A 15,632-nucleotide genomic window follows, 5' to 3' on the forward strand; every position below is an offset into this window, starting at 1 on the left:
TTATCACACTACCAAAAAATATTTGATTCAATCAGATATTTGTCTCAAAAGACATAAAAATGCAAGTGTTTGATTAAATTATAATATAAAAAATTATAAAATTCTAAAACTTTAAAACCCAATGTTCTGAAACCGGTTTAAACCGGCTGGTCGAATCGAGAACCGTCAACAAATACGGTTTAAACAGAAAATAAAACCGTCAAATTCAAAAACTAAAATTGAACCGTCGAACTGGTCGATCGAATCGAACCGTGACACGGTTGGTTTTTTAAATTTTGCCCAAAACGCTGCGTTTTGAACACAGATCCAGAAGAACCCTTGCCTTCACTCTTCACTCTTCAGTCTTCACTCTTCAGTTCTTCCACCAGACGCCACTCTCGAGCCTCCACTCTCACCTCTAGCTCTCGTGGGAAAGCCTCCGTCCAGCCACCGCCGCCGTCTCAAGTTCCGTGGAAGTCACTCACCGTCGCAAGTTCCTGGAGCCAGCTTGGAGATTCGCACAGCCCTTTCCGTCGCGAAGTCAGCCGTGGAAATCGCAGCCACCGCCACCACTCCTTGCCGTCGCGCAGTGTCTTCCCGCCGGCGCCAGCCCTGTTCGAACCTTCCACCCCAGCCACTGTCCCTGTCGCCGCCAGCTCTGCATTCTCCCGTCTTCCACTAACCCTAGGTATAAATCTAATTTGTTGTAATAATAATTGTTGAAGCATGATTAATTGTTGGTTTTAAACCTTGCTGTTGATTGTTTGAAGCATGAATAATTGTTGTTGATTAATTCTTTGGTGCCGATTTCTTAAAGCATTATTAACTATTAAGTGATTAATTGTTGAAAGTTGAAACTGATTGCTTGAAGCATGATTAAATGATTAATTTTTTGGTGCTGATTGCTTGAAGCATTATTAAATGATTAATTGTTGAAGCTGATTGCTTGAAGCATGATTTATTGTTATATTTTATTGTTGAAACCTTGATAATTGATTAGTTGTTGGGTGCTAAACCTTACTGTTGAGGCATTGATTAGTTGATTTGTTGATTAGTGTTCATGAGAGCATGCATGTTCAATAACCATTATAGAGTTTCCATATCACCTGCAGCATTTGTTGTCTGCATATGTTGTAATATGAAATGAAATTTTGGCAAGAGACAACTTCTTTGGATGTCTAGTGCCATTGATTTATATGGCTTTGTTTGCTGATGTCCGTTTCAGATGCAGGAACAGGAACCTTGGATGGTATTTTTCCAGGGAATATTTTTTCATCTGTTTTCCAACTGTACAAAAACTTAGATTTATGTTGCTGTACATAAAACAATTGTTTTATCACTTTTATGAATTCATTATGATTTTGTCAAGGTATACCTCATTTTCATGGGGTTTTGTATTGTTATATCGGTGGAGAAATGCATTGTTTCTTTATCTTTGGAGGCCTTTATTCATTTATTTTCTTTCAAGTCTAACTTGTAATCTTATCTAATGGAAGATGAATAGTTGAGTTTATGAATTAATTAATCGAGTTTGAGCCTAAATTTGAGTTTATATATTCAATTAGTCAAATTTAAATTCCAATAAGCTCATAGCATTAGGTTGTGAGCCAGTTTAATTATATATAATTAATAATAATTATAAATTACTTATTGCAAATTTGCAACAAGTTATGGCGGATTTTGATGATTGGTGACAAATTTGGATCAGTTGACTTTTGAGTTTGTATTTGAATGAGATTTTAACATTTTGGTTTATATAGTATTTTTAATTTGGATGATATTTTAAAGTTTATATTAGACTATAATTATGTTTTAGGAAAGTTTTCAAGTATATCGGTACACTGGTGTTTCAGTAATTTTTAACCGTTGATCTTAATTATATATATTATATATACTTTTTATGATTAAAATCAACGGTTAAAAATCACTGAAACACCGGTATATCATTACACTTGAAAATTTTTCTATATTTTAATGTGTTTATTTATATTTTATTATAAAAAAGTTTTTTTAGTTCAATTACGGTTGAACCGATTAAATTTAGGAACCAATAAATTAGTAATTAGAATGGTTCGAAAACCATAACAAAATAGATGATAGTAGGTTTTTTTTTTTGGTCAGAATGATAGTAGGTTGTTGACTTTTTGAAAACATTCTTATCATAGTAGATGGGCCAAGGCCCAAAATCTTGTTATGCATATAAAATTTATGTTTTCTTATTTTTGGGCTCGTGGCCCATTATAAACAAAAATTCCATCTGACCCAAAATTTTCCCTTTGTTGGGGTTGGACCCGAAGCCGCAGCTGTCTCCGACTCCAAGCTTCCATTTCCATTTCCATCAACACTTGACAGCGTCGTCGCCGGCGGCTTGACGGAGGCTTCATTTAGTAATCAGTAGTATTTGCAGTTTAGATAAGGTCGTGATTAAATGGAGCCTGCAAACGTAGTGTTCGACAAATTGAAAGCCGTCGCTAAATCCGGAAACGAATTCTTTCATGGACTCTTCGATCCTCGTCGCAATCCGGTACCTTTTCTTCTCCTTCTTATCTCTTGCATTTAGGTTTGTCTCTTCTTCGTTCATTCATTCAACTTTGTTGATTCTGTTTAACCTGTTGCATTCGCTTATTTGTTGTGGTTTCATCTGAATTGGATAACGTTAATCATATTACACTACTACATTCACACTATGCTTCTTCCTTTTATGATTCAAAAGAAGAACCGCTGTGAAGGTATCAGTGCTAAGCCTGAAAGAGAAATGTAAGAGAAAAAGTGTGAAGAAAGTGTTTGATGATTTTACTCGCTGAAATAAGTGTACATGAATAGCCCTTATACACATTTTTGTAAATGATAGAAAATAACATGAAATTTGTGTTCTAAACATAAACATATTTTTGCTTCTTTTTGTCTCTGTATTTGTGTGTGTCTAATTTATCAAACACAACCTTGCATAACAGACTATAAACTCAGTTACACAAGTGACAGCTGGCATAACAAAACTAACTCTTAAGCTAGTTTTTTGTCTGTTTCGTATTGTTAACACCAAAAGTTGTGCCTGTCAAATGGATGCATAGTTCTTCAGTGATACTTTATGATTGTTTGATGGTTACTTCCACTATGATCATTCCAGATTCAAATCCTCAAACGTTTAAACCGAGAAGCATTCTCTGACATTATGAAACTCAGAGACAGACAAGAGAAGGTTGAGAGGTTGCTTTCCTTCTATAAATCATCCAAGGGAGGTCCCTTCCAGGAATCTACCACTCATGTAAGAGGAAGGGTCGATATGCAGGATGCTTTATTGATTATGGATAGCCTTGATCAACAGAGCTTAGATGCCATTACTACGTCCAGAATAAGAACCGGCATTGGATCAAAGTTCATTTTTGAAACCAACATTGGGCAGGATACTCTTGCTGCAGAGTTTGTGACAAGTCAAAACGGGAAGGATCACCCCAATGATGTCCTTGAAATGCCACTTTCTCTAGCAAAACTCAGTTATACTAAAAATGTTAATGATTGGTTATCTCTGACGGCTATCCCAATAGGAGCTAAATGTAGAGATGTTGGAATTGCTTCAAATTCTTCCGATGAGGTACTATTTAATTCTGTGCCTCTCTTTGATGAATTTAGTAATGTTCACTGTTGGAATGTGATGGAACTACCATTTAGTGTGATACTCTCTTTAAAATTCAGTATTAGAAGTTTCAAGGATGGGCTGAGCTCTCAAAGTTTTTAAACATGTGTTTTCTCTACATGAATGTGGTTTGTCTTGGGAAGCTGTTATTCACTAACCCTGAGGTTTACCAGTGTATATCTAGAATCAAAATGAATGGTTTATCGTACATCAGTTTTATCCGATTGATAGATTTCATAACTTAATGAACTAGACTATTGCTCACTTTGGATATAATTCTTATAATATGAGGCACTAGATAAATGTATTTTGCATAGAGTAGAAAAACACCACCATGATTCGTGTATACTGCCAGTGTATATTTTTCTTTTCTACTTTTTGCTAGTTAGAGATCCCTGACATAATAATATCATATTTCTGCTCATTTACCTTGGAAAGGGCCTTACGGACTTCTCCTCTTTTGGACCTCCCCTTCTAAATTTGCACAATGGTAGTGGTATTGGCATAACTGTGAGGAAGTCAAATATAATTGCTTCATTGGCTCAATTTGTTGCTGGACTTGGAATGCCAACTGGGACTAATACAATGGAGAGTATATCCAGCACTTTTGGGAAAATTGTATCTGAATTTTCTTGGGGGAAGCTGTCTCTTCTGGGTCTTCAACGAGTGCCTTTACAATTTACGCAATTTAGAAAAGTTGGAGCTCATATGATTCCAATAGTCTTGTCCAGGCAACATAAAGTATCCGAGACAGTACCTGAAGTATCACCATGGGTGGGAGCAAGGACACAGGTCTCAACTGGTTCCATTGCTCTGATGGCGGAGTCTGAACTTGCCGACTTTGTAAAATTGGGAGGCTGGATCGAGATGAAAGATCCAAATTTCAATTCTGTTCAGTGGGCTCTAACCATGTCTGATGTTTCTGAAGATCCGCTTGGCTGGGGCGTTAGTCTCAGTGGGATGATTGGAGATTCAACCAGTGATCATTTTCAGGCTGAATCCTATCTAAAATTTAACATGGGTAATAAACTTTGCTTGAAGCCTGGCGTTGCATATGTGATGCATGGGGATTCCATGGTAGCTGCTTTAATGCTTCGCTCTGAATGGTCCCTATGATGATTGTCCTCTGCCTATTGCTATCTATATACCATGCAGTTTTTTCAGGTTCTTGCTACACTTACATCGAGATGTATAGGTAAACCATTCTTTGTTTAGATTTGTTTACTCGTAATTATTCGAAGTTCGTCCTCATCACATTCTTACAAGATCCCTTGAGACTTTTAAATACAGAACACAATTTTGTTCAGCTAAATTACAGAAATTAAACATCAATGGTTTAATAGTTTTTTAGTTCAAAGCTTGATTAGTTCAAGTGGTTTGAACTTGTTCTCCCAAATTAGGTTTTGTATTGAAATCCTAACAATTGCTTTAAAAAAAATTTTTTTTGGGGGGGGGGGGGGGGGTGTTGAACTGAGATGAAAAGGATATTGTATCCTCATATTAGTCAGCTCGATGGTCTCACTCGAGGCAGGTTATTTACACTTTGAATACCATGGTTTAGAGTTTGAAAAATTAAAGGGCGTAATGTCTCTATTTGAGCATTCCTAGCAATATTATTATTTAAAAAATAATAAAGAGTCATTTTATTGATTTGGATTAGGTGCTCTGGCAGCTTTTCTTTACAAACAAGTTTGAGAAATTTTATTATTCTATTTGTGAATCAAGGTGCTGAGTTAATCATCTCAATAGATTGACTGTTGTTGCTGCTGTTGTTATCCTATCTGACATTGTACCCAATTATGACAATCATCTAATAGTTTCACACCTATGTTCATTTCTCTCTCTTTAAGCAAAACAGTGAAACACACAAATAAATTAAATTTCTAATAATCTGAATCAAACCGGTTGTCAGGAGTTTTGTAGTTTACAATTTTTAACTCATTTTGTTTGGTATTTGTCTATTAACACATACCCTCAGAAAGGAGAGAATGATAAAGGGGAATAATATTGATACCAAATTGGTCCTAAAATTAACAAAACTGATTGGTAATAAGTCAAAGGCCAAACTGGTGTCAATACATCTTCGGAGTATCGAAATAACAAATGTGCATAAGTTTGTGGATTGTCTTCTTAAACTTGATCTATTTATTATCTGTTAATTAATAAGAAATAGCTCCCATTACTTACCATCACTGTTTATACCACTTAATGTAATGTTGAATTTGGCTTGTTCCTTTTTAGAGCAGGATTTCAAACCCTAGAGGAGCTTATATTATATGACATGGTTGCATATGTTCGCATGCATGCATGCACCACGTTTTAAGTGTTGTAGCAAGCCTCTTCAGTATATGTACAAAATAGTGATCATTCACGTGATTGGTTCAAGTGAATCTAGGGCTTGAGCATTTGGGATAGCAGAATGGATCTCTACAGTGATTATTTGGTATCATTTAGCTGACGCAGGGGCAAATAGTTTGATGTACTTTACATAACTGCTAACCTTTTCCCTTTTTCCAGTTTTGGTTTCATGTCAATATACCTCAGTTAAATCTTAATCCATGAGTCCAAATTTTTTCCTATATTTGACAAGATATATAATAGTTAAGCAGAACAAGGAATGAGAAATAACCTTTTGCTGTTGAGATGAGAAAACACTCATGCCTGGAAGATTAAATTGTTATAAATAGGAATTCTACAGAAGATTCCACTGATTTCAGGTGATTTGAGCAATCTCTTGTGCAGAACAGTATTTATCTTTTCTTTATATATTGTGTAAGGAATTCTTGCAAACAGAATCCCAGTTGGTTACAGATTTGGGAATGATAATGAAGCATAACTATGATTTGTTGCGAGCATGGTAGAGTTAGGGGTAATGATTGATATTGCCATCTTTAAATTTTACCTAACAGAAACCAGATAACTGTTATTTCAAGAGATTCTTCAGGGAACAAATTTCAATCCTGTGTGGCTACATACTACGTTGACAATCAATACTATGATTGAGTAACCTCAACCCTACTACTCCCTAGCTTCAAACCCAAATGAACTTTAGGTATCAGTTCAAACTGTAGTTTTAAACATTATGTCTATTCACATCCTGTTAATGCATAAATGTTAAATGAATGATTTAACTATGGTCATCTATATACATTCAAAATTCCATGCAGTGGACAGAGTAGTTGTGCTAAAAAAGAATGAAGACAATGCATGTAGATTTAGAGCACATATCAAGTTTGTACTTAGCTTCCAAATTTGTAAATACAAAACACAAATTTTCAATTTATGCTAATGGTTGATGATTAATGAATAAAATGGAACTGTAACTTAAAAGACCTAATAAATATGTATATGTATATCATTGACCAACCATTTTTAATGGCATTATGATGGTTTAAATTCTGTTGTCAGTTGTTACCATTGTTAGAAAGTGATGTAAGTTTCAAATTTTTCAATTCTCTTTGATATGTAGGGTTACAAATCGTCAGTATAATTGTTGGCTGTCGGTGGTGACAATCAATTGTGTGAGCTCTACCCTGATGGTAATAGGTAATCAACAAATGAACAAACATAAAATGTCATTTTCCTTCTAACTGCATTATTTGGCCATTGAAGTATTGAACAATTCTCTTGTGTCTAAAATATATATATCATTATTCATTAAGATATTAGAGACCGTTTTTCTTGGGTCATTGGTGCTATACCACTAATTAAGATTCCACAAATACTGCTGAGCAACCACTATGCACAGTTTATAAATGAAATGAACATTTCAAATGTGCTATTGCATGACATGTCTGTGATACCAATTTTGAAATTCAAAATAATTTTATATTTGTGGCGACAGCTTTGACCTTTCCAAAGGACTTGTCAGAAGGAAACTTAACTTGACTAAAGAAGAAGATTCCTTGATGCATTCACAAGCCAACAACAGCAATAACACACTTTGTATATATAATTGTTTTATTTTTTATTATTATTAAGGTCTTGGGGCCTTGGGGGTGGCTTTTCTAGCTAAATAATTTTCCCATATTATCACATTTTGTTTCATAATATATCATCAGTGAATTTCTTTCAAATTTGTTAGGCGCCTGCTTTGCTATATATAATTATATATTGATAGGTCTTTTTGCTTTAACCAATCATTTGCAACGAGTTAGATGGTCCTTGGCCAGCAATAATAAAATTATCTGAATTTTTTCTTTTTATTTTAAATAATGTTTATGTGATTCATTGTTGTGCTCATTAATCACCTTTGCTTCCTACTAAAGTGTATGCTTGAATTAGATGCTTAATCAATCAGATTTTGTTGACTGTCTGTCATCCATCTACCACCCCATCATGACCAAGGTGTCATATTCTGTAATTTCGAGGTTGTGTCGCTTTTTCAAATGGACTTATCTTGGGTCATTATGACATATTAGATTTTGCTTCAAACATGCATTGCATTAGGCTTTCAATAATAAGTTATATATTGGAGTGGATCTTCTAATGGTTGTTACCCAAATCCATGAAAAATATTCAATTCATAAATGTATGAGAGAAAGTAATTCTCTAGGACCAAAAAGTCTTTTTAGTAGCGGCGAAAAAACATGATTCAACATTAGGAGAGTAAGTTTGTCACTCAACAAAATTGCTTTTGGCTCATAAATTTTTTTGGATATCTATGTCTTTATATTACACCATTTTAACATACATTTTAGTAAAACATCATTTTTACCCTCATTTAAAAAAATAAAAAGTGGACATATGCATTCAGCATTTCCCTCTCTATATGGTGGGGAGTGACATGTTCTATGGTCGAGGAGTACTTGCTCTTTCTCTTTCAGGACATGTGTCTCTCCATTTGTTTGTATTTCCTGAAGGTTACGTAAGATATCACACCACTCACCCCAACACATGGACACTCTTTCTTACCATTTCAACAAAATTCCTAATCAATATGTTAGATGATGCCACTATAAGCATGAACTCTAATGTAACATCCAATGTCCCCATCATATAGTATAATTATAGAGGTTTAGTCATTCTCAAAAAGGATGGCAAAAAGAGTCTAGTGATAGGACCTCAAAGAAACTGCATTTATTTTTTACTCCTTCCTTTTTGAGAATTTGATATTGCCAGCATGCCCTATGGACAAAGCTGTATCTTCTTCCGCTAAATTTGGGTTTTCTTTTTCAACTTTTAGGTGAAATGGGGCATTACTCTCCATATGAGACAATTTTTGCACACCGTTTTTCTCCCGTGCTAAACTAATAAATTTTCACTCTTCCACTCAAGTAAGTGTCTTAAACTCGAATCTCATTTTGTACATACAGCAATTTAATGAAAATAAAAAAAAGTAAAGTATACTTTTTGTCCTTAAAATTTGATAAAAGTTTTAAAAATACTCCTAAGTTTTATTTTGTTTTAATTTTGTCCCAAAAATTTTCGATTTGCGTCAAATATACCCTCAACAACTAAATTTTCAAAAAATTTAAGACCAATCTAACAATAATGCATGAAAATTATACTTGATTTGCTTGTGTTGAGGTTGTTCTTATAAAATTGTTGTTGAATTGGTCTTAAATTTTTTGAGAAATTAGCTGTCATGGGTATATTAGATGCAAATCGAAAACTTTTGAGATAAAATTGAAACAAAATAAAACTTAGGAATATTTTTGAAACTTTTGTCAAACTTTAGGGACAAAAAGTATACTTTACTCATAAAAAATATGTATTTAATTCAAACTAATTGAGTCATAAATCTCTTCTAAAAATATTTTCATAAAACACACTTCTTTATATGTTTAATTGATTTACTTTTATCTATCAGACTGAAATTAATTTAATGGTATACTCAATTCAATAATAAAAATAAGAAAAATAAATACATATTTTGTCAAGACCAAAAAAAAAAAAAAAATACATATTTTATGAACTGCAATTGGCTATTACTACTAGCTCTATTATTTGTCATCACTTCTCGAGCCACCCTCCCTCCCCACACCCACAAATAGAGTTCTTTAGGCATTGGTTATGGAAAACATAGCTGGTAACACTAAATTTGGTACATGTCGCTATCAGACATAACATCTGTAATATTCTGAACATGTTTATGACAATTACTATTAATATTAATTAACAATTAATAATATGAATGTAGTAGGTCCTAATAACTTAATTAGTCTAGCTGTCTAAAGTACCATTTGGTTTCTTGGCATTATTATTAAGAGGGTCTGGGATCAGAAATCAGATAACTTTTAACTGTAAATTGTGTCACTATATTACAAGAGAGGCTTCAGGAAATGAAGATTCTATATATGTAAATAAATTGTACCTTCAAGGTGTTGTGTAAGATTATCATAAAAGGGAAATTATATGTGAAAGTGTGAAGAATGATGGTGTGCTTTCCAGGTTGGTGCTATATTCACAAGTAAAGTGTCCATGGATAGTACTATGCTGTTGATGACGTTTTCAGCAATCATCATCATCATCATCATCATCATGTGAGTGAATGAGTTAAGAAACAGTTGTCAAAGTAATTTCACACCACTTAATAGGGCTGGCAATTGCTAGGGTATAACCCTATCTGCAGGTTGAAAATTTTATTAAAACTCTACCCTATTTTATTTGCGGGTTGAGAATCTCTCAACCCTAACTCTACCTGCATCCTAAAATTCTAAACTCTACCCTATCCTATTCTACCCGCAGAAATATCAAATTTTTTCAAAGTAAATATAAAATTCAATCATTTCAAATTTTATACATATTAATAACATAAAAAATAAAAAATTAATACTCTAAATTACTAAATTAACTAATTAATTTTAGTGGTTGTTCACTTATTGTAAGTCATTACATAAGGAAGGTTGTGGGTTCAATTCTCACTTCCTTCATTATATACCTGATTTTTATAAAATATGTGTTATATATGATGTGCGGGTAGGGTAGGGTAGGGTACACCCTAAACCCGTATCCTACCTTACTCACAAGCATACCTGGACCGTACCCTATCCTACCCGCAGCGGGTCAAGTAGCCTACTCTATCCGAATGGATTGGACTGATTAGATATCCGCAGGTAGGATATGAATTGCCAACCGTACCACTGAATTTCAAACTGCTTGCATGTTCTCATGTTTTGGAAAATTTTCTTTCATAGTTAAGGCTAATAATAACGCCTAATATTTGAAGACAATCGTTAATAAAGTTAGTGGATGTCACAATCATTTGAGTATGTTTATATTTGGAACCAAATTGAAGAGATTCATTTTTATTGTACATATATTTAAACATGAGATGTTATATTTATGTCCATATTTTGCACCTAATAGTAATATTTGTATTTGGTTTAAAAGTTGTTGGGTAAACCAAGTTGGGTTGGTCTAGTGGTTAGCTCACTAGTCCGCTGAAAGATACGAAGATAAATAATTTTTTTTAAAATTAAAAAAAAAATAAAATAACCATATATATTCTCAAAAATAGTTTTAGATATTTAATTTTGATATAATTTTTTGTAAATATGATTAAAAAATAATATTTTTATTCTTAAAATGTTTAAAATTTATACAAAATAAATTGTTTTCGTGATTCTTTTTAATGATTGAAAAAATTTTAAAAAATAAAAATGTGGTCTAGTGGTTGAATTTTTCTCTAATTTTTTGCATGCTCCTTTTAAATAAGTATTCAAATGTTCTACAAAAATGTGTAAGTCGTTTGTACAAAATATATTTGCTACTAAAAAGAAAAATATTTTTTCATCACATTTTTTTATTTTTCAAAAATTTATTTGTCTTTTATATTTTTTAGAATTATTTTTATTAGCGACATAGAGTTTTTATGTACTATTTTAGTCATTTACACAAAATTATTTTATAACATAGACACATCGAAAAAACAAAAACTTTGCTATTTTTACCTTTTCAATACTTATCTTTCTGTACACAATTTTTTTATCTCATTTTGTTGAGAGTAAATTATAATTTTTTTATCATAAAAGATTTGAGCACTACTAATTTTAACTATGAAAAAAAATAACTTTATATCTATAAAAAATTAAGTTAGTTCAATAAAACTATTCAAAATAGACAGCTGAATGAATATTTTGGATATTTTATCAAATTTACCCCATCATTGATTAATATCGAATTAGTTTTATTTTTTTATGATTGAATTGTTAGTGATTTAAATTTTTCAAAATATTTTATTTGAAAATTATGCAATAATTTTTTTGTAAAAGCATACATTAATAAAAAAAATGTTATATTTGAATGTTGATGCATATGTATTTTAAAAATATGGCACTATATAAACATGAGGGAAAAAATTAAAAGTTTTCTTTTTCCATTTTGTAATCCATTCTTAATAACATTTCACATATTCCTTCTAAGGCAAATTTAATATATGTATATAAATATAGAAAAAATTTTAAATGTACCGAAAAATACCAGTGTTTCAGTTGTTTTAACCGTTGATTTCAATTAATATATATTATATATATTTTTTATAATTCAGATCAACGGTTAAAACAACTGTAACACTGGAAATATAAAAGTATTATTATAATATAAAAGTATTATTATTATTATGTACAAATAATAGTACGACTCTGATCTTGCATTGCACAAGGTACAATTTACACGTCTGCTTCCAATGAAAATTGGGAAGTGACGACAAATAAAAAATGGCGGGTGAAAATGTGAAAGAATTAAAGTGAAAGAAATTATTAAATAGGTTAATTAAGAAGCATCTGAGTCAAAGACAAACACAACACAAAAGAGAGAATGGGATATGCCTGAGAATTCAGATCATGAGACAGGGCCTGCAGTGTATGTTATGTTATGTTCCATAATTACTTATGATTAATGGAAAAAGAAACACAAAAGAAGATTAGTCAAAGATCCTTTGCTATGATCACATGGGGGAGCAGGCCTTTGGTGGGCCTAAGTTAATTACTTGTGACTTCAACACAACAATAAAAACAATATTTATTTATATTTTATATGGTAAGAAAGTTGGAGTTGGAGGCCGAATAAGACACCATGCATAGTACATTCACTATTACACTTATCATTAACCTTATGTCCTTGTTTATTCAAGATGCTATACTCCATTTCCCATTCATGCTTTAGCTTTGTCATCTTTTCTTCCTTTTTTTTTTTTTCTACAAAGATTTTCATTTGAACTATTTAGGCTCAGTTTAGATAAACAGCTTAATTAAACTTCTTTTGAAAAAATAGCTTAAACAATAAATGATTATATTAAAAATAATTTATAAATAAATTATTTTGTATTTAGATTTTTAGTTTTAAAAGTGCTTATTTTAAAAAAAAAATGTGATAAAAGTAGTAGTATTATAAAAAAAATCAATTTTTTTAACTTTTTTATAAACTCTTAAATAGCTTTTTAGAAAGTTACAATTTAGTTTTAAAAATTGCACCAGACATTAATACTACTACTTTTCATAAGTCAAAAGTTCAAAAAAGTTACTTTTAAAACTTCCTAAGCAGATCTTTAATAGATAAAGAGAACAACTAGAGAACCAAAAGCATATCAGCCAAAAATCAGCCAAAATGTGTTTGGGTTCCATGAAAAATCGGGTTTTGGTTTGTGCTCCGTGATCTCAAGAGCGGTTTTCAAACATATTATTCAAAAAGTGATTTTAATTAAACGGTTTTATTTACTTTTTGGCTGGTCACATTTTGGTTCCATATACTTTTCCATAGATAAAACTTTACATCATTTATCTTTATATAAAATTAAAAATTATTAAATAATTTGACATATTTAATTAAATTATTATTTAATAATTTATAACTATTAACTTCATACAAAAAAATTATATGTGAATTTTTTTTCTAATTAATATCATTACTTAAACATAATTAATTTGGCTATTTTTTTTGTCTAAATTTGGCTCATTTAATCATATAAAACAAAAATGTTAGTTTGTAAAATGATCAAGAATATATTAAAATTGATGTTTAATCATCACACAAAATTTTCAAACTCCTTTTCTTATAGTATATATTTTACCAAAACTGTTTAATAACAAAAAAAAAAATTAACAAAAAATAATCAAAATTTATCTTATTTAATATTTATTAATTATAATAATTAATAAATATTAAATAAGATAAATTTTGATTTTTGTTTTTTGTTTTTCTAACATTACAGATATTTTATATTGTTGAGTGAGAATGAGTGTTGAACTAATTGAACCAATGAGAAAGTATTATTTAATTAATTAGAGTAGCTTTTATTAAGATCTTAAGCATGGTTTGAATATATGATTACTAAAGCTCTTTCCGTATATATTCTCAATCTTGTACAATAGAAACACATGATTATCTTGCCATTATCGAAGTAGATATGACTAACTGAATCATTAAAGTGAAATAATCATAAAAAAAAGGGTGTTCACAATCATTGATTTGATTAGCCCTTGCCAAAACAACAGTAGCCAAAAGATAAATAAATAAATAAATACGCATGAGAAGTGGTAATGGCTGTTTTGTCAACCCACTTTCTTTACTTTATTTATTTCTTTCTTTCTTTAGTATATCTTCTTTGGTTTTAAACTTGTCATTCTCCCAATTAAGCAACGACAAATGAAAATGTGATAACTTTAAAGTCTAGAGTGGTGGAAATTTTGGGATGTCATTACAGTTACGTTTTTTTTTTTAATCTCATATTATTTCTTAGTTTAATTTAACAGATTAAAAATTTATCCATCACAGATCAAAATTTTATTTAAATATTTGTTATTGGTTAATATACAGTGCAACTAAATATATTTTTTAAATATTATTTTTTATTCAACCTTCAGAAAAAAAGAGATTAAAAAATAAGTAACTCTCCTAATTTTTTAAACAACTAATACCTAAAAATAGGTATTTAAATTAATTAAATAATAATAATTTTTTTTAAAAATTGACTAAAAACTAAAAGTTAAAAAACAACTAGCATTTCTCATAAATTATTACACGCACAAGTTAAAATTTGAATTTCTAACACTTAATTAAACGAACGAGTTAACTAATTATTATTGACTAACCTAAGTTAGACCTTTTTTTTTAATAATGCCATATATAATCACTTAAACACCCATTTTTAAAAAACATATGTGAATATTAATATATGAATATATGATGATCAACAAATTCAACATTATTGCTTATTAATGATTAAGCTTATTAGTGTACATATGTAGATCCATTTGTTAATGTGATAAAATAATTAAGTAATAAATAAAGTGGATATTTTTTTTTTTTTTTGTCTATGGTATCTCTAACTCGAGAAGTCAAGAACTGATTCGTTGCGAATTTGAGCTTCATTTAAGGATCTGCTACTGGCCAATGAGTTACTGCATACACAAGGGGAGATTTAAATCCTCGACACTTACTCGAGCGGACGAGTGAACTGACCACTCGACCATCCCTAAGGTGTATATATATTTATATGTGGAAGATGGAGGGTGATGAGAGGCATTAGCAGCATTGCACCATTTTGGACCATTATGTCACATGAAACTAGTGAGGCTTCTTGTGAGAGAGATCGGAACAAGACACAAACCCACTCTGTATTATATGCCGTGGCTTCTTTTACCCTATCTCTATTCTATATATATTGGTAAAATTTAGTCATGCATTAAATATGATGAAATGAATTCCATTAAGGAAATATCATCCTTATTTCCTTGAAAAGGATATATGATATGTCAATACTCGCATGTGTATATATCTATATTACATACATCAATATCAATGTCGGTACAAATATTACTCATTTAAAAATATTTTTATATGAAGATTATAGTTAACAATAATTTAATATATTTGACTGCTTAATATAATATGTATTTATACTTTAATTATTATTTATTTAGAATTAAATGTGATATTAGAGAAATAATACTCATTCTTTAAAATTTTATCCTTCACTCAATTTTTAAATTTAATTAATAAAATAATTTAATTAGCTTTTTATAATGTTATTTTTCTATTTTTTAGAAAACGGTTTTTCGAATCTAATATATTTAAT

The 15,632-nt window shown here is 30.8% G+C and overlaps 1 protein-coding gene across 4 annotated transcripts; it reads left to right on the forward strand.

Moving 5' to 3' along the window:
• The first annotated feature begins 320 nt into the window (after nt 1–320).
• LOC107606090 (GDSL esterase/lipase) lies at nt 321–7,697 on the forward strand. Of its 4 annotated transcripts, none has more exons than XM_088494276.1 (7): nt 321–667; nt 2,277–2,503; nt 3,107–3,571; nt 4,052–4,808; nt 5,860–6,665; nt 7,083–7,159; nt 7,458–7,697. In XM_088494276.1, exons 2-4 carry the CDS (start codon nt 2,408–2,410, stop codon nt 4,727–4,729), a joined length of 1,239 nt encoding a protein of 412 aa, XP_088350402.1. In that variant the 5' UTR covers nt 321–667; nt 2,277–2,407; the 3' UTR covers nt 4,730–4,808; nt 5,860–6,665; nt 7,083–7,159; nt 7,458–7,697. The 4 variants fall into 4 exon arrangements, with proteins under 4 accessions (XP_088350402.1, XP_088350403.1, XP_088350401.1 ...); XM_088494277.1 differs by having other exon boundaries at nt 348–667; nt 5,855–6,330; XM_088494275.1 differs by having other exon boundaries at nt 348–667; nt 4,052–6,330.
• Nucleotides 7,698–15,632: the final 7,935 nt, after the last annotated feature.

Source organism: Arachis ipaensis, chromosome B7 (genome assembly GCF_059453495.1).
Source record: "Arachis ipaensis isolate K30076 ecotype BB chromosome B7, ASM5945349v1, whole genome shotgun sequence".
Lineage (NCBI taxonomy): Eukaryota > Viridiplantae > Streptophyta > Magnoliopsida > Fabales > Fabaceae > Arachis > Arachis ipaensis.